General features: G+C 35.0%; 1 protein-coding gene across 3 annotated transcripts in view; it reads left to right on the top strand.

Annotated features, from left to right (window-relative positions):
• Positions 1 to 18,758: 18,758 nt before the first annotated feature.
• LOC105223293 (uncharacterized) overlaps positions 18,759 to 24,695 on the top strand; it is a 138,700-nt gene continuing 132,763 nt past the window's right edge. For 2 of the 3 annotated variants that reach the window (XM_049456096.1, XM_011200972.4), the window contains exon 1: positions 18,762 to 18,977. In XM_049456096.1, coding sequence (XP_049312053.1) covers positions 18,975 to 18,977 — 3 coding nt within the window. In that variant the 5' untranslated portion in view covers positions 18,762 to 18,974. Of the gene's footprint in view, positions 18,978 to 24,695 lie in introns of all 3 variants that reach the window. The other variant, XM_011200970.4, reaches the window with a different exon arrangement.

Genomic DNA, 24,695 nt, shown 5'->3' with positions numbered 1-24,695 from the left:
TGTTAGTTACATAGGGGCTAGGTCAAGTTTTGCCCAATTTCACTTATTTTATTCTCAATGATACACTGTTATAAATAAAACATGCTCCTTCATTTTCATTGAAATAACTCACACATTTTCCGATAAACCCGGATCACCCGGATCATCCGGAATATTGTTAATTTTTTTTTTTTATATTTATAAATGGTCGACCACTTTTTGCCATTTTTCCCTTAGAAACATTATTCCATCAGTGTAAAACTTTTCTAGTTTCTCGGTGAAAAACTGCGATAAGTAATTTTCACAGGCTTCTTTTGAAGCCAACTCTACTCTATTAAGGGAGTTTTGCATTGACCGAAACAAAGGGTAGTCCGATGGTGCTATATAGCGAATGCATCAAAACTTCCGAGCCAAGCTCTCCCGGTTTTTGTCATCAAAGATTTGTTTGATCTAGCGTTGTCCTGAAGGAAAACTAAGTCCTTTCCGTTGATCAGTTCTGGCCTTTTTTTCGTTTGCTTACTTCAGTCTCATCAGTTATTAACAGTAAAATGTAGAGTCAATCGTTCAACCAGGCTGGCATCTCAAACACCACCAAACACTCAGCATAACCTTTCGAGGCATCGATCCCGGCTTTTCTACCATTTGTTAATCTTCACCACGCTTGGACCATGCTTTTTTCACACATTATAGTCGTACTTGATCCACCTTTCGCCACCTGTTACCATTCGCTTCAGAAATGGTTCGATTTCATTTCGTTTCAGCAAAGAATCGCAGATGTTAATTCGGTCAATTAAATTTTTCACAGAAAATTCATGTGCTAACTAAACAACAAGCTTCATTTTGTAGCCAGCCTTTTTTAAATAGTTCAAAACCGCTTGATGATGAGTGTTAATGTATGAGGTGCATCTTTCACATCGAAATTTGCAGAACGGAAGCGAGTGAACTATTGTTGTGTCTCACGAACTGATACAGGATCGTCTTCATAAACTTCACAAATTTCATTGGTGGCTTGTGTGGCATTTTTCGCTTTTTTATACAAAAATTTAAAAATATATCGACTTTCTTCATTATTTTCACTCATTTTTGAACAGCTGTAACCATGAAGTTAAAAATCTCACCTTTTCAACATTATATGATATGACACAATGTGTTTGGTAGCACTGGAACTATACGACATCTATTGACAAAGTACGAAAGGCTACCCAATTATCTCCCTACCTATATTTTCGGCCAAAATCAAGTGCATATACTGGCGTTCACATACTTGTATTCCGTACCTAGGGGCTTGAATAGTGTGGTTAGATTTAGACTATTTCAGGTCATAAGATGGTACATACATCTCAAATGCAGTATTCATACAAAGTTTTATCCTGATATGATTAATTCATTCTTGGTTAGTGTGCTGGGAAAGGGAAAGTTTGAAATGGAATTAAATATTTTGTTATATAGGAAGTAGGTGTGGCTGCACACCGATTTTGCCCATTTTCCCACTGTAATATAGGATTGTCATAGGACTAGTGCAGTGTTTCGGCTGGAATTTCGGCTATAATGCACTGAGTATTGTCTTGTAGCTCCTCGAGTAATGACAAAAGGTAATACAATCAGTCCAGATCTGTACCTTACTGCAATATACCTAAGATCACAAATACAGTGATTTACAATCATCTGGTTGATTTTTTCTTCATATACCGAATATATTTATATTAACACAAAAAGAACTTTATGGATCGAATTTGCACCTTACTTGATTTCAATAAACCGACTGTTCGTATGCAAACAGTATTTCCGAAACCGTTCTAAGAAATAAATTTCGCGCTGAAAATTTCGTTACATGATTTTTCAACATTTTCTCTTTTGTCAAGTGAGTTAGAAACACAGACTTTTCCAAACGTTCGGGGGAGTCACAGATATGAATTATCGTATGTACGAGTAACAGCAAATGTTTTTTAGTAAAAATGTACACCCTTACATACATATGTATGTGTGCATATATGTCATGCTTGCCTTGGGGGCATTGCAAAAGTGTCAGTGGCATACATGCAGCCAAACGCCTTTGTTGACACATTTCCGCTACCACAAATACATGCACTCATACGCCTACATATAAACATATACCCACACATATTTATTCACATTTAAAGGCGGCGAATAAAAAATGTGCGTAGCGTCAAAAGGCAAACAGATAGGCATAGAGATAAGTAAATATCAATAAGTCATGTGTGGAGGAGGAAGCGTGAATAGAACTTTTTGAAACGTCTGAGCGGATATAGAAAAGCCATTTTTCTTCATTTTATTTGTGAAGCGTGATTTTGTGTTATTGTTCCTTTTCCAAGTTTTTATTTTTTGTTTTGGTTTAGGCTTCCTTGCCCAACTCATTGAGGGAGCATAAATAAATGGGAACGGCCTGAATGTGGGTTGTTTGCCACAATTCTCGGTTGCCTGTAAAAATGAACATGTATTAAGGGGGAATATTTGTGTATTTTTGGAAGCTACTTAGTAGAAAGTAGGGCAATATTTGCAAGAGAGCTACAAATACATTTGGGGATTCTATTGATTATGATAAATTGTTTCTTCTTTAAGTTTATTGAATATTTTAGAATTTATTGAAGAATTATAAGAGTTTTTATGTTATAAACTTTTAAGTAATTTGGAATTAGCTTTATAAGCCTCTTAAAGGAGCAGACTTTTAGATATCTTAAGGTCGTATCGAAGACAGCTCCGATTAAGCCAAAAAGTCAACTGTAATGACTACTACTATTAAACGCCATTTATAACCGAGGAGTTTATCATACAAAATATTTATGAGTCATCAACCAAAAGCCGTTCAATTTATATACTTATCATACGCAGACGACTCTAATGTGCTAGCAGTGACCAAACATCTAGACGACGACATCTGGAGCAAATGCAATTAATGCGTAAACGGTCTGCGCCAATGTGTTTGAACTGGCTGAACAAAATACAACAATATTGCTTAAAAGTACTAGAAGAGTGGGGGAAAGTATATCATTCCCTCTAGAGGAGTGTGAGGTTCATTCACAGCCACAACTAAAGTATATCTAATAGACTGAAGGCTCAAATTTAAGGATCACCAAAAATACACTGGAGGTAAAACGGATATTTATTAATAAATAAATCATATACGTCTTATCAAAAATGATACCAAATATAGGCAGCGTGCGTTCCAGCCGGCGATTTTTACTCGCAAAGGTAATAAGATCAGTTGCATTATATGCGGCTCCAATATGAATAGAGGTGCTAGGCATTAAAGCATATGCCAGACAAATAGGCGCAGGGCAGAGGCTGTCGGCACTAAGAGTTATCAGTACTTTCCTAACAATATCAAGCAATGCTGCTGAAGTAATAGCTGGTATAATGTCCGTTGACAAGCAGGGTGACGAATACGTTCAGTTATACAAGTTATCAGAGCCGTCTATTGGAACTAAAAGAGAAAAGAGAGACAAAAGTTTAACAAAATGGTAGCAGCGGTCGCAAACCTCACTCAAAGGTGGTGGAACCACAGACTTATACCGGACATCCATTCGATGATAGACAGTCGTCATGGCGGATTGTCCGATGTGTTTGAAGTGCTTTGAAGACTCTGATAATCTATTATTTTATTGCCCTCGCCTTTAAATACAAGGGAAGAACTCGATGGTAGTTTTAGCTTCGAAAATTTGACAACACTCATTTTCAGTCCCCTGAAAACGTGTCATGGGGGAGATTTATGTGTCTTACCACTTCAGGTGGCGCCTTCTGTTATGACATCAATTTCAGACTGAAAAACTGACTTTAGACTTTAGCATTGAAACTTTCGATCACAGATCTATTGGTCCGATCTACTGGGTAATGATAAATCTGTTTTGTTGAATTTCTCGCGGATCTAAATTTCTAGTCACATTGCCGAGTCCAGTAAAAAGATGAAATATGATACCATGATGCTACCAAAAGTAGTGTGTTGTCTTCAAACACTGTAATGTTCTGTGTCGACATATTTGCTAAGAAATAGGAATTGTATTGTTGCTTGGTTAATATGCAGGTCATTGGTTTGGCGTTGTGGTTTGCATAAATTGTTTTTAGATTTTGACAGAGCTTAGTCTAGTAACCAGTCTTTCAAATGTACTGAGTTCCTGGATTAAGACAATGTCAAAGTTACCCTTTACCAGTCTGTCGACCAAGATCGCGATGACACGTAGCTTCAGTGACAGTTGATTTTCGTGATTAGCAGAGTCTGTCTTCCTGAAAAACAGTCAGTCGTGATCCAGCTGTCATGTTCATTTTGGCCTCCCTGCTCTTTTTTGGGGGAAGTCTCACATCACCACGTTATGCTGAGGGTGGATGGATCTTTCAGAGGGTTTAATTGGCTTCTTCCTCTTAATTCCCGATATGATTACTAGAAGCCAATCGGGGTACCTCAGCCTCCTCCTTTACGATAAGAAGTTATAACATATCTTAGTAGCACTGTAAGAGCGGTTATTATTTACATCAAGTTACGTCGTGATAAGACTTCGACGACTGCAGCCCTTGGGGACTGTAAAGCAAATGACGATGCTGGAAGGTGTAATCTCTACACAATAACATCAGACCGTGACTAAGTCGTATGTGGTCTTTCAGATTAGAGCTAGAAGATAGGGCCTGGCGTATGCTTGACCAAGTTATTGGTGTTTTAACTGGATATTTTAAATTAACGTTGATGGACGACTCGCATAAGGTTATTTTTCGATGACTTCATAGAGGAGTTACATGGATTTGACGGCCTCAAAAAAAAAAAAAAAAAAACAATTTTTATTATCTTATTTAATCCTATAAGATCTCTTAAGTATTGTCTAAAACCCTCTAGTCGATCCGAGTTATAGTTTCAGATATATAGCTTTGAAAGGTTGCGCGCTCGAGTTAAGCTATATAGTCACTTAAAACTTTAAAGACATTTTTATCGAATCTGGGTTTTCAAAGTCGGTTCTACAGATGTTTCGCGACCTATTCAACCAATATTAGCTACATTTTATATAGCTGTTCGTGATATTATTTAAAACAGTTTACAAAAAAACAAAAAAAACGTTGAGAAATTTTCACCAAAATTTGCATGTTTTTGTAAAAACGTCTTCTCAAGTACTATTTTCACTATTTTTGTTTTTCCTACTTCTAATAAAAAGTTTATGATATTAGATAAGGCAGGTTACATTGGATGATACTGAAAGAATGTCTGTTGTCAGTGTGGAGGCAACTTCTTAGTTAAACAATGTCTCTAGCAACATTATGCCACACTTGAAACTTGACGTTGAATATGCATATTAATCGAATTACCTTACAAATACTTGTATATGCGCATTCACGCTGCCCAACTTACTGAGCGATAGAATACATGCTTGCTTAATATACATAAGTATGTGTGTGTATGCATGCGACAGGGAAGATGTATGCATTTTGCACATTGCACCATCGAAATCACTTAGAATTGCAAATTCATCATTTTGTGGCGAGTGTGGCTACCGAAGTGCGGCGCCAACCGATATACTCGGATTTTGTTGCATATTAAACTAACGTTTATTGTCACTTTTGTTTGTGGCTGCATGCAAATATTGTCGCAGCTAATCAGAAAACAAAATGGAATTGTGCAACTTGCTGTCAAAATGTCCTGTTATGTGGCGAAGTGTGCAACTACGACACTTTGCACTGGACTTTTGACATTTGCCAGCAGTGACACGACTCGACACCTACCACCAGACTCTACGAACAGTGCAGACTATGGACAGCGCAGACATTGGTTGACTCTGCTGAAGATTAGAAGCGCACTCAAATAAGTTAGTTGGTGGCAAGTTGCGGTTGAGTTGAATGAGCATAAGAATTTAATTCCTTTGTGACTGCCACAAATTTGCATGAGTTTTTGTTGCATGCAAAATTTGAAATGACATTAAAGCTTATGCTTGGAAACTTTAAAAGCTTTAATAATTTCTTTGCATTAAATGAGTTCAAATTTTCCGGGAAGTTGATAAAAATCAGCACCACCCACACTGAAATTTATGCTGTGCACGCATGCATGAAATTCTACGCAGCTGCTGTCATAACTCGCCCTCTAATTAACTGTTAATCCAACATAATTAGCGTATTTTTAAATTAATTTAATTAGCACAGTGAAAAACTCCACCCACACACCTCTCTCTTCAGCTACCTACACCAACGCACAATCGCGTAATCCCTCAATTCGCTTTAACACACCCATTGCCCACATTCCCGTAATTAATTTTGCGTTTGTCGAGCTATCACGTCATTGCGGCAACTCAATGTTACGTATACGCCAGCGTGGAAAAAATCTATTTTCGTTTTTTATTTTTATAACAGAAGCCACACGGATTATGACGTGGAGGCATGACTTTGCAGACTTTTTTTTTTGTTATTTTTTATTTGTGTAATGTTTGCGTGGCATTTATAGCGCAATAAATGCGTTTTGCTGTGCTATGTTTACGTGTTTTGTTTGAAATAGCCGAAACACTTCTATTCCGAATACAATTATAGTTAATTAATTTCGAATAAGTGTATAACTAAAATTTTTATAAAAGTTTTAACTTTGCACATATTAGAGTGGAATCATAGCTAAAGAGAAATATAATTGCTGATTTAACATTTGAACCGCTTTACTTAAGATCGGAAAGAAATTATTGAAAATTTCCATATAATTATTTCATATTTTTCAATGCACTTCTCTCATTTTTGAAATAATATTTTCTTTAATAGTTTTTAGGCTTCAGAGTAGACCATTTATCTATCATGTATTGGGTAGTCGAAAAAGTATTTTCGTATTTCTAATCAAACTTCAACTTATTTTTTATATTTATACTAATAAATAACTTTTTTACCATTTTTCCGCTAGAGACATTATTCCATCAGTGCAAAACCTTTATCAGTGTAAATCGAAATTTCCAGAATGGAAGCGAGCGAAATATTGTCGTGCTACAAGAACTGATACAGCATCGTCATCGAAAACTTTGCGAATTTTATTGATGGCTTGCGTGGAATTCTTGCCTTTTTTATACAAAAATTTCAAAATATTGCGAATTTCTTCATTACTTTCTCTCATTTTTGAACAGCTGGAACCTTTTTTCGACTTCCCTGAATTTAACTTTTTTGGTTAGAATCCCAGCTTTCCAACACTATATGGTATAAAACAGTGTGATTGGTAGTACTGGAGAAATACGACTGCAACGACACTTATTGAAAAAATACGAAAAGACTTTTTCGACGAATATTATTATACAATTTTTAGTAAAAACATATCCATTATTTTCCCATTGGACTTTTTCTTTTTTTGTTTGCGAGAGAGAGTGTGGAAAATGCTTTCCCTATCATTAGTGCTGTCATCACAGAAACGGTGTGTTTTGAAGTATTCGTGATCGGGTAACAGCTGAGTTGACTAAAAGTTGGCTTCTCCGAATTTACGGCTTGTTTATAAGTTTAGGACTTTTGTTTGTATTGGTCTGGCCGCCCATCTGCCCCGAATCTCAGTCTTCCATCTTCGTTCCCATGTAGTTTTTGTATCTTTCTTTATTTGTTCTATTACGCTCTTGTTATTTTCAGATGTTTTCTTTACCTTCCACAGTTTTTTCCTTTCGTAAGGCAGGAGGTCAATTACCGCTGATAACTAATATTGCATCACCTGACACTGTTCGGTAAGCTGATGCAACTCTGAGGGCAGCAGTGTGATGGACTCAGGCCACTACCTTACGCTGGTTTTTCTTTTTAAGCACATCTGCCCATCTGCCTGCTCCGCTAGGGCTAGGACGCTCATTGTCGTCGACATTAAGAACTTTCTGTTTCTTTGACTGGGGCCCCCTATGTTGACCCATTAATTTGGAATGTGATTTTCGGCGTTTAGGTAGTTTACTGTTTTTTGTGTCCTAAGGACATCCCTAGCTTACTTATCTCAAGGAGTATGTGCTTATTTGTTAGCAGTAATAGCTCTGTTTTTTTCCGTAACGAGCTGGATGTTGTGTGCTTGCGTCCGTATCATGACCTGATTTAGCTTTCTTCACGCTTCTTCTGTATCTTGTGCTGCAATGTCAACTCCGTAGCCAATTAAGTACGGTTCATCTGGCATTTTGAGACTTAGTCCAGCTGATGTTCCACAAGTCTGGGCCTAGAATGCCTCATTGTGCTGCTCCTGAATTGACCGCTATCTTCCGTGATCCCTTTCCAGTTTGGTACAGCAGTTTTCTGTTAAGTCACCAGCAACATTGTTATTTTGTATTTATCCCATCGAGGCTGTGTGGCTTATAGACACTCAATGACGCATTTCATAGCTCATAGAATTGAGATCTAAAGCCATGTTGCCTAGAGGAGAGTCCTCCAGCTTCGTTGATAACCACTTTGAGTTTGAATTTAAGTAGTCTTTCATAGAGTCCCCGCCCTGACCATTCGTCATATTACGGTGGTTATGAAAACTACTAAAAGCCCAATAAATCAGTAAATAAATGCATCATAGGCAATAAATTTTGGGGAAAGAAGAAAAGTGTTTAATTACAGCCCATGTTAAAAATGTATGAAGGGAGTCTCATTGCTGAGTTTTAGGTAAAGTCTCATATCTCAGGACCTGCTCGACCAATTTCAACCGGTGCACAACATTAGCCTATCATTATGTTATACTTCGAAAATTTGCGAAATTAAACTACAACCATGCTTACTTCTCATTTAACACAACTTTGAATATAAATTGATTTTTCACTTCCATTAACGAAGATGTGAACACCAAACCCTAGAGCTAATTTCATACCGAAAACATCGGTCATTGTGTAAGATATATTGTTGAAAGAGAATTCTTTCTGATATTTTTTCTTAGGCCCTGATTTCAGATAAGCCTTTCCATGCTAACATTGAATATTTGTTTATTTTTTACCTACCTTACTTGAAAATTTTAAATTCTAAGCAATCATTATGCTAATAATATCAGACAGCTGGAATCATTTGACGGTTTTCTTTGGTGCGGTACACTATTGAAAAGGCAGTATCGATTAAATAACTGGTAAGTCCCAAATAGAATGGCACAACCCATAGTAATAATCATTTAATAGTATAACTTAAAGTTATAATGTTTGTTATTTATAACATAAGAGAGAAATAGTATAATATTATATAAAATATTAAATAATTGTGGCAACTATGCATTCATATTGCTCGAAGCTTTTCTTTTTTTTTTTGGATATTTTTAATTGAATTCAGTTGGCATCTCTTAAAGTAATATTTTTTTTATAATATTCTCTTCTCCCCTGCTAATGTGTATTACCCGCCTAATCATCTAATTTTTCAACCATATTTTCCTTTTAAAACGCTCCAGTATCCCCTTAAGAATATCATTTTTATTATGTACTTATCATAATCATTTCTCAATTTTATGCTGAAAGCAAATTCACTTAATCGTACCTTAAGTGAAAATCATTATAAATATCTGTGTGGGTAGATATACCTTAAGGAGTACTTACCAAAGTATACAATACATTTCTAAGTGCGTTACTGAAGCTACTTGTTGCAGGATGGAACTGAAAACTCGCTGCTGCTGTAGGAGAGCGGGAGCGAGAATATAATTGAAAATCATATTAAATTTTATTTTCCACAGTTATGTATATGTTTGGAAGGTGGTGGTGTACATAATGTGCTCGTTTTGTAATTTTGTTTTGAAGCAAGCTCCAAAGATGGTGAGTGGATAAATATTTGAAAGAGAAGTTGAAAGAGTATCAGGAATAATTACATATGTATGTGATTAATAAAGACATGAATAGCTAAGAGTAAATTATAAATACATAAGCTTAGCAAGCGTTGGCCAGGAGCCAGCCCATTTGGGGTTGCAAAATCTTTCTGGACCAATGTGGAACGTAAGTGGCCAGTACAAAGTTCACCTCACCGTAATGATAAGAGTTCAAACTGAACATTGTCCTATTAGTATTCATGCGGTGAGGCAAAAAGTTTTGGAGAAGATAAGTGTCAAACTTGCATTGAGGAAGGAGAGATGGAAACATCTAGAACCTTTCCCCTGCTTTTGTTAGACTAAGGTTGAAACATCTCGGTTGTCATACCTTTTACGAACCAGACGAATTGGCTGAAATTTATATTAGTTGACTCAACAGATTCATGGCAAGATCAAGGCGCTTTGTCGATATACAACTGTGTTTTTGATCCAAATTTATAAGTTCTGGGTATCACAACGAACTGTTGTTTGTCCAAGAGATTTTATTTTTTCGGTTCAAGAATATTTGCCTCTTTATCTAACATAAGCAAAAATTGCAGCAGATTTAGCGACTACTTAATGGAGAAAGCTTTCTAAGCGTGGAGTTTAAAATAACAAATCAGAGTTGTATTTGTCTACTTTTCTTCTTTTCGGTGCGAAAATGAGCTTCGAACAAAGAGCCAACATTAAATTTTGTTTTAAAATTGGTAAAACTTTTAACAAAACTTTTCAATTGATGAAACAAATTTATGGCGATGATTGCCTATTCCGTAGCAGAGTGCACAAATGATTTCGACGTTTTCAAAGTGGTTGTGTGGACATAAATGACGATCAACATGTGGGCCAAAATCCGTGATCATCGGAAATTCCATCGAAACTGTGCGTGAATTCATCAAAAATTAGCCGAAATCATCATTAAAATTCGTGGAAATGGAATTGAACATCTCCAAAACATCGATTTATCGCATTTTGACCGAACATTTGGGCTTACAAAAGGTGTGTGAAAGCTGTATTGGAGCAGAAGGAGACTATTTTTAATAAAATAAATTGATTTTGCAAAAAATTTTGTTCTGATGTTTTTTTTAAGTCCTGTTTATTTTGGGACGCACTTCGTATTTCATTTTCTGAAGGAAACTTAATTTATATACTATCGAACTTTTTTATCAGTTGATATTTGATAGGTATATGAATCAAAGCTGCTCATAAACTATTCTTGTTTATGGCATAACGGGACAGGAGTCTGTATTTCAGAGAAGAAACTGCAAATAGTCTAAGATACCACCTCAGGTATATAGACCTGAAACTCGATACCTTTATACAAAACCGATTATACCTTTCTTTGAGGGAAACAGCTTTTACTTAAAACATGTTCTTTCATAACCTCAAATAACAAACCCTTGATGCATAAAAGTTCCTACACAAAAAATGAATGCTTCAATTATGCTATGAGCACAATAAATGTGCGCAGTATACTACCGACTTTGCGACAAAATTGTTTTCGCTGCGTTATCTTTATTGTCAACAGATTCCAAAAAGCATTTCTACCATAGTTGTTAATTTATGTTCAAGTTTTCGAGGTCACTGATAAACATTATATACATACATTATTCAAGTAAAAAATTGGTAGAATAATTACATATTTCAAGAAGTTTATGTTATCTATTATATGGGGCTTTCGAGGCTTATATATAAGGTCAACTGATTATTTATTATATTTACGTGAGATTTTGTTAAGTAGTGTCTTAGTTTTATTATGTATACTGAGGTTCCGATTGTAGACGGATTTAGTTGAAGGTTAATACTATTTTGTATATAATAATCGACCACAGTGTCTTCCAGGTGAATATCAATTAAAGCAATTAAAAAGCCTTCTTGTTTTGACAAATAGTGTGCACACAAGAATAAGTTAGTTATTACAGTTTGCCAACGAATTTGACATCTCTAAAGTCTCTCAAAGTTTCTTTAAAGATAGTGAATTGATTTCTTAGTGGATCTAACATCCATTTCACGATAAATTATGCAAATGGGTTCTAGGATACTCGTATAGTGACATTCCCGGTTTCTATGAAGCATTTGAACTAGCAAGATCAGACATCACATTACAATAAGAATCCGGTGATGAGGCAATTTATATGCCTCTAGCTACTTGTTGATATGCAATCAACAAATATGTTATAAATATAGCTGTGTCTAGATGGGGTCAATCAGCAACTTGATCAACAAGTAGGCAAAGGTAGCATGAATGGAACATATTTTATTGTTTTTTTTATTCATCAAGGGTGATACACTGATTATACCAACCCTCCACTTTTCAATACGATTTTTGAAGTACGATTAATGCCTTGCTTCTAAATAGTCCCCAGTTCACCTCTTCATACGACGAAAATTTATTCCCAGCGAGCATTCAGGACAAGAAATAGTTGCTGGGGCAAGATCTGGAGACGGTGGACACGGAAGCAATTCAAAACCCAATTCAAGGATTTTTGCCATTGTTTTCATTGACTTCTGTATACATATTGTCTTGGTGTAACAAGATTTTCCTTTTCTTTAAACACGGCCGTTTTTCATCGAATTTGTTCTTAAACAGTCCAATAACACTATGTAATAGTTGCTGTAGATGGTCCTTCCTTTTGCAAGGTATTCACTAATAATTACTCCATGCGCATCCCAAAATACATATGCCATAAACTTTTCAGCTGTTTGCTGCGTTTTTTCCATGCTTTGGAACGGGTTCATCGGACGCAATTCACTCGAATGGCTGTTGATTGGACTTCGGAGTGAAATTATGGAGCTATGTTTCATACATTGTCATATATCGACGCAAAAATGTGGGTTTACTACGCTTGAACATCTCCAAACAGTGCTCCGAATCATTAAGTCATTGTTTTTGGTCCAACGTGAGCTCGCGCGGCACCCAGAGTGCCTGATATATCGAAGAACTTCATTTTGCGATCATCAAATATTATTTTCTGGATCTGTCAAATATACAAGTATACACGAGGCTTGGGAAGGTTAGAGCTAACTAAAAACAAGAAAAAACGTTAACTTCGGTTGCACCGAAGCTAAATACTCTTCACAGCATTTCTGTTAGTAACTATGTGTTCAGTTTGTATGGAAGCTACATATATGCTATAGTAATCCGTTCTGAACAATTTTTTTGGAGATGACATTGGTGCTTTAGAAAATAATATATACCAAATTTCGTGAATATATCTTGTCATATGTGAAAGTTTTCCATACAAGCATTTGATTCCGATCGTTCAGTTTGTATGGCAGCTTTACGTTATAGTTAACCGATCTGAACAATTTTCTCGGAGATTACATTGTTGCCCTAGAAAATAATATTCACCAAATTTGGTGAAGATACATTGTCAAATGTGAAAGTTTTCCATATAAGAACTTGATTCCGATCGTTCAGTTTATATGGCAGCTATATGTTATAGTGGTCCGATATTGGCCGTTCCGACAAATAAGCAGCTTCTTGAAGAAAAAATGACGTTTGCAAAATTTCAAAAGGATATCTTAAAAACTGAGGGACTAGTTCGTATATATACAGACAGACGGACAGACGGACGGACAGACAGACGGACATGGCTAAATCGACTCAGCTCAACATACTGATCATTTAAATATATACTTTATAGGGTCTCCGACGCTTCCTTCTGGGTGTTACAAACTTCGTGACAAACTTAATATACCCTGTTCAGGGTATAATCATATGGATTTGATTCTGGTAACGTCCTCTATGTGTCAGGCTGTGGACTTTTCAATTAACTTATTAAAATTTAATAAAAAATTATGTAAAAACTCCAGTAATAGGCTACTGACTAATTTGCAAATAGACCAACAGACGCTGGTTTCACAAGGGCCTCCCAAAGGCATAGGTGTGTTGTCAGAACGCCAACTTACCTATCTACTTATCAATTAATTAGGACTTCTGAAATGTGAGTTAAGGTTAGGCATAGAAATATTTGAATAATCCTTAAAAAAAAAAATCCACAAAATTTTCAAAGAGTTTATCATCTAATAATCTTTGCAGTTTATTTTTAGAATTTAGTTTGTATAGAATTACTATTCCGATGAACCAAAATATCTTTGCAAGTCATGAATTTTACCTTAATTTTAAAAGTTATTAATGAGCATTCAAAGCCTCTTTCTTATCTGTTTTTATTAAGAGTACCACAACTTTTGAATCGTTTATGATAAAATGTTTTTGATGGCACTTTGTAGATCATAAAATTCCCTAACAAGTCTACCTCAGTGGCATATTTTTATTTCAAACATTGGTATATTTAAAGGCTTTGAAAAGTGAACAATTTCAAATACTTAGTTATAAGTAAGTTTTTATCTCAATATAATATATAAAAGTATAAAAATATAAATTAACCACAGAAAAATGAGCAGTGTTAATATAGAAATATGCATACTCTCGTTGAATATCGAATAAGAAATGCATATTAAATATTTCTGGTGATAAGTAGTCTTTCTAAGAATGAATTAGTAAATTATTTCTTATCAAAGCGCTAATATATGTATAAAAATTATTCATGACTAAGGAGTATTACATTTTGTGGTTAAGCTCACTAAATTCTGCTCTTATTTCTTTGAAGAGAAAACATTTATACGAGTAATTAAAAAAACAACAGATGTAGAATGAACCAACTACAATCTCTACCAAGGGAATTTTTTTACCGTACGTGGGTATATTGTATGGACGAAATCTTGGATTATTCATTTTTCAATTTTGTAACATAAACTCACGAATATAAAAATTGCCTTTGAATTCTGTGTATACTTAAAGATCTATCTTAGATATCGATTCAAAGAAACAATTGACATAAATCGAGTAATTATACTTTTATGATAGAGAATAGAGATAGATTAGAAGAAAGCTGTACAACTTTGATGACATATCTACATACATACCATTTTCTAGTGAAGTCGAAATCGGTTTATAGTTAAGACAGTTTTACTAAATTGGTTCTAAAACATCGATGACGTCAATAAAAAAAATGTGTATAAGTCAATTATGCTAAGTATTGCTATTTTCTTATAATGCTGTTCTTTTTTATATCAAAGATAATTATGCAATAGATACTTTCGAGCGGTTTGACTCAGCCATCAGTGAGATAAGATTTTCATATGAGTTTGCATTTCGGGAATTTGTTTCTGAAATCCACTTTCAATTTAAAGTTGTAGAAATTACTCTTAACTCAATGGGGAATAGACCACCTCAGCTGATTGTTGATTAAGTGGTATATTTAAAGTTAATTCTACTTTGGAAAGTTTCGTGAAATCAAAATATCCGATAGTTTGTTAACAGATAATGCGAATCTTAGCATAGTGGTTGTTTCGGAAGCCTCTACTTGCAGAATTTCAGGCTACTCTTTCGATTTTCATGCAGACAGCGCTATCATTAGGAAAGTGGTTCATCTACTGTCTTGAGACACCTTATATTATTTTGCGAATGTAAGTACTTACACCGATTACATTGCACTCATTATCGCTGAGCTTTCTGATATTTCCCTGAAAAATAATTGTGGCTTGTTTTATTCCACTTCCAATGTTCAAGAACTATGATCAATCAAGAAAGTTATCAACGCGAATGATCTGAATTTCATTATTATTAAACTGAGAGCGAAGAGTTTAGTTTGTACTTTTGCGGTCTACTTCTAGTAATAAACTACTTAACCGGTCCTCACTTAAACTAAGTGGATTATAAAGCAAAATCTTTCTTTGTTAAAAGATTCGTTGACTGGTTGTAGACTTAGACACAGGTGAATGTGTGAAAGTAATTTTACCTTATCACTTCTGTATAAGTTATTTGGGAAAGATAGTGTAGTCGAAGTGTTCAGATCTCTATCTCCTCTATCTTAATATCCATTCTATCTAACGTCAAAGCATGTTGGTTATCAAGGGAATTAATCTAACGAAACTGGTGGCCTTAGGTGCTTGGTGTCGGGTTAAATACATTTCCAAATGTAATTCATTTATAAAATTGTTTCATCACAAAGTACAAAAAATGTTGGGCTAGTAACAACGCCCTCTCTTATCGAACGACAAAACTTTTGAACAACCTGGTAATTGTATCAGATGGACCTTTCTAATCTCTTCTTCTTTACTAGCGTAGAAACCGCTTAAGCGGTTATAACCGTATCTAATCTCTTGGATACTTTAAATATAGACAAATGACCTCAGATAACTTAGCTATGAAGATCAATCTTTAAACCAGTGAAATAAAATCCAACGAATAATTTGGTGATATTACAATATTACACTTTTAATTAACCTAAAGAAGAAGCTATGAGCGAATAGGCTCGATGCAGTAGAATGGTGGACAGGCGTACGAAAATCCACCTACCTGAAGCCAATGGGAACAGTTCAGAAGCTCGCTACGCTGTGCATAAGGGGAGCTTTAAGGAAATCTCCAACAGCGGCTCTTGAACTGGTACTAAACCTGCCTTTAATAGACCTCTTCGCCGGCCGGACGACTACTGGAGGAATTTACATATAGAACCGTCGGGCATAGCTCGGTGAGTAATGGCGCAAACACCTACTACGTGATCCCACTTTTTAACTGAGAGAGAAGGTTAAAAGTAAACATACCACCTTTTAAGTTTCCGAACCATTGCAGTATATTTCAAGCTTGCTGTTTTGCTATTGTAAAAGCCGCAGAACTGGCCTCTAATGCACTTGCAGTCAATTCCAGAGTCAATATCTACGTAGGCAGCCAAGAAGCAATCAAGGCAGTAAACTAGTATCGCATACCAGCCAAAAGTGTCTGGGGAAACAGGGCAGTAGTGGAAAGTAAGCAACTTCACTTCCACTGGGTTCCAAGCCACAAAGGCAACGAGTGCAATGAAACAGTGGACGAGATTGCCAAAATGATGTACGGCTAATACTCGAAAATGTGATCTACATTGGGAAACCAATATATTGTCTATACGATGATCTGGACAGAGGCATGTTAAAGAAAATCAAATCTCGATGGAACGAGTTACCTGCATGCATAACTGCAAAAGTCATGTGCAAAACGGTATGTCGGAAGTACACAAAATTTATTTTGGCCCCCGATAGAAGAGACGAGAAGAACATCATCGGAGTACTAACTGGCGACGCACGCCCGCAGAATGGGACTGACAGATCGAGAAGACTGCGGAAAATGTCTAGAGCAAGGCACCAGGTAAACGATTAAGTATCTCTTGTGTACTTGTCCCGCATTGGCAAGGCTACGTTCTAAGCATCTGAAGTCCCCGCGGTATGATACATTGGAGGAGATATCTATTGTGCGGTCACAGAGTCTGTTAAAATTCGCGTCAAGCACAGGCATCTGAAAGGATGACTACTCCTCATGGATCTATGCGTGGCTTACCAGATTAACCTAAATTCGGATATTTTTTACCCTCGCAAATTTCAAAGATCTAAGCCGGAAAAAACTCCCTAGTATGCATGTTGTGGAATATGTTTTGAAATCCATTAAAGTCAGATAGAAAATCAAAATGGATGGAAATCATCGTGTATTGGAGCTAATTCACACATCGACTTTGTCGGAAGAAAGTCTTCTGGAGTAACGAAAATCATTGTAGCTTGGGGTAATTTGCGGATAAATTGAATACATATTCAGAATTAAGCTGTCGTATACAACTCTTATACAATATATTTATTGATCAATATATACGCTATAAATTCTACCGGAAGGTTGAAATTCATATATCAGATAAAAGAGGCTCAATTGTTTTCTTTTTTAGAGATAAAGCTACATTCTTGCTATAGAAAAACCTTGTCTTTATTTCGTTAAGATATCCTACATATTGACCGGAAAATATGGAATCAGACAGCTCGAAAATCTTTCTAATAGGCATATCGAGACTAAGGGAAGTATTTAACGGAGGTTATGCATTTATTTCATGACAAGTTACCTCCAGACAAATTGACCACAGTTTGACTGATATTTTCAGTAAAATGTTGGCGTTAGTTATTGAGGTCTTCGTGTTCGGTGCTTGAGGATTTCAGAATTTAATATCTGATTTCAACTCTTTTTGGAACTTAAAATGTTATTATATGAGAAGTAGGCGTAGTTATTGTACGCACATTTCTACACTGAAGCAAAAACTTTGGAACAAAATAATGCAGAAAAGATGAGATGTAGAAGCTCACCTAAAGGTGGGCGGTGCCACGTGCATTATCTCTTTTTGATACCGGCCTCTATAGAGGTCTTACTGTAAAATCTTGACCGAAGAATTTAATTTTCAGGCCATTTGCTTTTCTACATAACCGTTATATCGGGAGTGGGCGTGGTTATCATCTGATTTTACTTACATAAGTACTACCACAGTCGTGGGGTTACAAATTGAGACTGATTTCCACTGCCGCATACATATCTACATTATATTTGTAATATATACTACATTCATGTTTGTATGTATATACATATTATAGGTAACTAAGCTTGCATATTTATATCTGCATTTCCATAGCAACTCTTACATAAGAGCAGCACTCGAACTAGTCATGCGGCTTATGCTGCTCAGCTTGGCTTTGCACTGTTATTTCCAATGCCGCCTTGAAATTCGAGAATAAAAGTTAAATAACCTGATTTCAAACAAGGTTTGCCAAGCGCGCAAGAAGGAATACCAAAACAAATGAAATGAAAAACAACAAAAAAAAACTGTTAATTTTGAGCGCAGCATATTTGAATGAGTGTGAGGTGTGTGTGTTTGCCGGTTAGCATGCACTGGCGTATGACCTCAGCGCACTATAAATACCGGCAAATACTGGGAAATATTTAATGGCAAGCGAACATGTTCGACCAACACGTCTTCATGCATGTTCGCTGTTCGAAACGAACAAGTTCGAAGAACTATGTGCGTGGACTCGTAAAAATTCCGATGCATTCGCCAAAATACTGGCATCAGTATCTCGTAGATAGTAATTTGTATCTGTGTTGTATATACACACACACGCTTACATATTGACAAACAAACTCCGGTTGCGTGTTGTGTTGCGACTCTTGGCGCACTCGCTGGCTTGAGTCTGCCTATCTGGTCGTCTGCTTGGCATGTAGGAGCTTCTGCGCTACGAAAGTTAGTCAACAACGAACAGCACTCGTGGATAGTTGTTTGCTTGCGGTATTTTTGTAATTTTTTTTATGCGAAACTTGCTCGACGCAAACTAATTGAGAATATTTTAGTTTGGTTTTGTTTATGAATACGGTTAGGAAATACGACAATAACGCGAGTGCGAAACGGCAAAAGTGTAAACGGGAATTTGTTATTTTGTTTAAATGGTAATTGATAAATTAGAATAAGACAAGTAAATATGTGCAAAATAACGGTACAATTTTGATATTTGAGAAATTATTGCTCTACTAGCAATTCTACATACATATGTATGTATATGTGCGTGTTTGTATGTGTGCCTATTTGTTAATGGGAGCGATTTGATTAAAAAGCTGATGGAAGTGATTGAATATTTGCGGGGCAAAGTGTTGTTTGCAGAGTCGCGTCACTTGCGTACGCAATGCATATGAACAAGCTTGAGTTGCAAGTGGTGCGTAAATGCAGAGCTGGATTTGTAATGAGTGCTTGCTCAAATAATTAAGCAGTAATCAAGCACTAGTGGAAGCACAAAAAATTAAAAAAAAAAAAAATGTTGAAAATATTCTTATTGGAAAATATTATTAATTTTTATGCAATATATATGTATTTACATATATACAGTATACTACACTAATTTATTTAAAGAATATTATCATAACAAATCAAAGAATATAAATAAAAATTATTAAATAAAAGTAAAAAATTGAGTAATCTAATCTGCAAATAAGAAAGAATCATTATATGAATGTAGATTAACCAAATAATCGTTAATTTCGAATTTATGGAAGTTATTATAACATTCACAGATGTTTTTTTTGCATAAAAGGGTATACAAAGAAGTTTATCTTGATTTTGATCGACCAGTTTGTATGACAGCTAAATGCTATAGTGGTTCGATCTGATCAATTTATCTGTAGAATAAGGCGTTTTCTTGCATAATAATAAATACAAAATTTTGTTAAAATATCTTGCCAAATAAAAATGTTTTTCAAACAAAAACTTGATATTAATCGGTCGACTTCCATGACGGTTATATGCTATAACAATTTGAGCTGAATATTATTTTCGGGCTTTATAGCTTAGGCAATAATCTATGCCAAATCTTGTGGGAATATCTCTTTCAGGTAAAAAAGTTTTCTGTGCATAAGCTTGATTTCGATCGGTCATGGCAACTAAGAGCTATAGTGGTCTGACGGACATTTTTTTCACAGATTAAAGAGTTGTATTCTATATCGAATTTTGTGAAGATATCTTGTCAGATAAAAAAGTTTTCCATAGGAGGACTGGATTTTGATCGATGAGTTTGTATGACAGCTATGTACATATATGCCGTAGTGGCTCGATAATGGCGGTTACGAGTAATGGGTAGCTTTATTAAAAGAAAAGGACGAATGCAAGATTTCGGATCGATATTTTAAAATCTGAGTGACTGGTTCGTGTATATACAGATGGACAGTTAAACATTACTAAATTGACTGAGCTTCACACACGGATCATTTGTACATATAGAAATAAATATATCTTATAGCAGGAGGAAGCATCGGAACTTTAATCCGCAAAACCTAGCATACTCCCAACTTAAATCTCTCCCACGGAACCACCGGATTAAGTATTACTTCATGGTAACTATCATACGGACTGACTTGTCATAATTAGACAATTTCATTTACCAGGGGTCTGAAGCCAAGTGAAGTTTTAAACTTTTCCCTTACATTTTAAAAACGAGCGCATTGAAAAAATACGTGCTCAGAGTCTTTTATGCACTCTATACACGTCGGACCGTACGGACCAAGGACGTGATGGAATCGGAACAGATAGCTCTAACGCAACCATGTCCACTCAGTATTTGGAATAGTTGTAGGTGCCCCTGTTGTCTATTTATCCACGAATGGTTGTCCGGGATTAGTCTGTGTATGTATTTGTTTATATAAATACATATATGTACATATGTATATATTTGTTAGATACATCGTGGTAAACTTAACATACACCGTTCAGGGTATAAAAATAAGCATAATATCTGCTTAGAATGTTAACACAGGTCCCTAGCTGAATACATACATATGTATGTATATAACTGTAATAAAAATCTGATTTGAATTATTATTTTTATACTTCTAGCCGGTTAGCCGGTTTGCAGCATCATTAAATTTCCAATAATAACATTTCATACAGTTCTGTGCCAGTTGGCAACAAAATCGAGCCAGAATCCAATAACCAGACCAACTGCAACTTTAATTAGTTTTCTCGTGTCGCTTGGAAATATCTCGGCTCAACTAAGAATAAATATCTGGGCTCAAATAAACATTTTTTCTTAAAAAAATTTGATGTTGAAATGGCCAAAATTTGCAAAATACCTAAACATATTTTTTGTATTAAATTAAATATATTTAAATTTATTTTAGCACGAAAATAATTTTCCAGTATTTTTTAATTTAATTGCCAGCGATGAGAATGCTTTTCAAATTTACAACCTTCAATATGGCAAAAGTGTCCCAAATATTATAATGTTATGTAATAGTAATTATTTTTTGAATATGTGAAATTATTAACACTGTGTTCAAACCAGAAAAATTTGTTACTCTTTACCGGTAGTTTTTATTTCGAACATAAAAAGGACTGAAAAATTTACAATTGCGAACTGATGCGAACAAGAACACGAAAGAGCCCTTTCTTTCGTCGCTCCCTTTTCATTAAACTGAAAGTTGAAACAGCAAACATTTCTGTGTCTGAACGTAGTCGTAGTAGTTTTACACATTACTGATACCAATTAGTTGTGGTCTTCATGCCTATTGGAGTTACATAATGAATTCCTTCTAATTGGATTTAATTCATTTTCGAATGCTGAGCAATAGATATAATAAAATAAAATGAAGCAATGTATAGGAACATACTTTTTGGTCGAATTTATAATATTTTATATTTTTCGTACAACCATTTTAACGGAAATGAGCTTTCAAACAGCACTGCAACTTTTAATATTCGCCACAATCTTAAACAAATGCATAGCTCTAATGTTATGCAACCAATCATGAATTTCAAAATTCTGGTTAAACATTTATAAATGTATAAATATATTTTCGAGTTAACATCCATTATTAATTTTGAGAATTTTACAGTTTTATAGTCCTCAAGCGTTAATCCAATATTCTGCAACGTTTGAATAGTTTAAGATTCTCATGAATCCTGAGAATGTTGTTTTCCAAATGTTTCCAACTCTTTTGGCGATTTTGCACAATTCCTTTTGTCTTTAGCTATAAATATTAGGGTGTCCGTTATTTCCCAAATTTATTTTTGAGTCTGCAGCGCCCTCAAAATTTTTAGTAAATGCCCTAAACAAAATTATGAAACCCATATGAGCTCTCAATATTGATAATAACCCGTGCCGCAACGACGATTTATTTCCCATATAAATAACATGGGGTTTTCTTACTTTTTGCAATTAATTTTTTCCTTGCGAAACCAATTGATACATTGCTGCGGCACCGAATTATTTTTGTAGGAAATTGAACGTTCTACAAAAAGTTTCTCTGAATTTTTTTTTTTTTTTTTTATGAAATACAGAAATATTTTTGCAAGCCTTTCTTAGTTTAAAGACACTTTTATAATGGCCTTCAGCTTCTTCATCGATTTTTCGATCGACTGATAACGAGTTCACGGAGTGGCAATTTCAGTTTGATGCGATGTTGTATTATTATCGTGTAAAGTCCAAGAATCGTTCTTTCACAATTGCGGTAATTTTCGACGGATGTTCTCACGAAAACGTCTCAATAAGGCAAAATAGAACTCCTTATTAACCGTCCGTCCCTAGAGAACAATTAAAATGCTCTCCATGAATGTGGAATCGGAATTCGCACGATCAAGCTTGTTTAAAGAGATCTTTTTACGGTATTATTTTTGAAGAAAAAAATCAGCTTTATCTGGACGAGTTGAGCAAAAACGTGATTCTTACCGAAAATAACCACCAAAATTATTTGAAAGGACTCACGAGAGATGTCGAGCTCTCTTGTCAACTCTCTAATACTTTATCACTATTTTCAAGCACCACATTCTACACTTTTTTAATATCTTCACCAGTTGAAGTTGACTCGAAGGTCGTTTAGAACGTAAGATGCCTTCAGCTATCTCTCGATCGTCTTTGAAGGCTTTGAACCACTCATAGGGTTGTACTTCTGATAAAACTAAATCACAGCAAGTCGTTTTCAAAAAAATATAATACAAAATACAATATTTGGGACAAATTTTTTGTTTGATATTTGGTCCATTGTAAAAATCGTAACGCACTAAATTAAAATTGTCTCATATTTATGTATAATAAATCAAATTTACAAAATTAATTGATTACTGTCATTTATACATACATACATATATGTATATGTATATCGTGATCCTTAATTAGAAAACATTAATAGTACTAATTTTACTAAAATTATTTTTAACAGATCACAATTTTAGTTATTTTTTTTCTAAAATAAGGAATTTTTGTTTCATGAAAACTAATTTGTTAAAGAAATTCCATAATAACAAAAATAAAGATATTTGTAACAATATTTGAAATAGGTGCTTAAATTTCTAGCAAATAATAAAAAGACTAAAAAAATGGCTGGACAAAAAAATAAGTACATCAGATATTTGTGAATGAAAAAATGTATTAGTTTGAGTTTTCTGTTTCCTATTTGATTTTTATTTACTTCTTTCATCGGTATCTAGTATATCCGCCATTATTTTTAATTCCTTTTGAGATTCGTTTTGGCATACTGGAGATAAGTTTAAGTATCAGTTGGAATCTCATACCATGGATTCAAGTCGGGAGATTGATATGGCCATTTAAAAGAAGTCATACCATTGTCCTGGAACCAATCTTTTACCAACCTGGAGGTATGCTCAGGATCATTATCGTGCTTAAATTTCCATACTAGTGGCATATTTTCCTCAGTATATGGCTGCATCGTGTTTTCCAAAATATCTTTATATTCGAACCTATTCATAGTGCCTGAAATACGATATATTAGGACCAATATCATACCACGAAAGGTAGCCACAAACCATTATGTTGGCGCCACCGTGTTTAACGGACGAGAAACGATCCGTCAGACATCATTTTCGAAAAATTAATTTTTGTTTCGTCGCTTCACAAGATATTGCGCCCACTTTTTCTCACCACTTGGGTCGGACCAATTTGCATTATTATAGGCGAAATGTAATCTTATCTCAATTTTTTTTTTTTGCAAATATGGTATTCTTCTGGCTATCCTGCCAGGTAAATTAGCTCAATATAGTATTCGTCGGGCCATTCGGGAAGATATTATGCTACCAATATCGGCTGATATTATCCTTGAAGATATTTTAGCGATATTCCTAAGGATTCAGCATTTTGTTTTCACTATAAAAGGTACTACAATATCGAATTGAATAAAATCAACCCGTAGTTGCATTCGTGTACTTCACCAAACATTCGAAGTTCAATCATGAATGCAGGCTAAAGGAATGTACTAATTATTTTGACTAAATGCGTATATGGATGTAATTATACTACAAAGCCCTTAAGCTTAACACCTTTCCAAAAAATTCCATTGTCTACCTTCTGCATGAGCTTTCCAATGAATCAGTTGCTATTAGGCGGCTTTAAAGTGTTTTTTGTGTTCTTTATTATTTGTCTGATTCCCTTTTAAAGAGCGGTGATTGTGTTGAATGAAGGAAGCGCATCGAATGACATGTTTGGAATTGTAAGCAAAAATATTGAAATTCCATATGGGCTTCCTCCGACACGCCAAGCATATGATGAGTGGCATGGAATGCATGTGCGAAGTCATAAACATAGATAAATACATATTTATGTGTATTTATTAATATATTTACATTTTATAAACATACATACATAAGTTGCTTGAGTTGATGCATACAAA

This window comes from Bactrocera dorsalis, chromosome 1 (assembly GCF_023373825.1).
Source record: "Bactrocera dorsalis isolate Fly_Bdor chromosome 1, ASM2337382v1, whole genome shotgun sequence".
Classification (NCBI taxonomy): Eukaryota; Metazoa; Arthropoda; class Insecta; order Diptera; family Tephritidae; genus Bactrocera; species Bactrocera dorsalis.
Note: the sequence above shows the minus strand (reverse complement) of the source record. Positions and strands in the feature narration are given on the sequence as shown.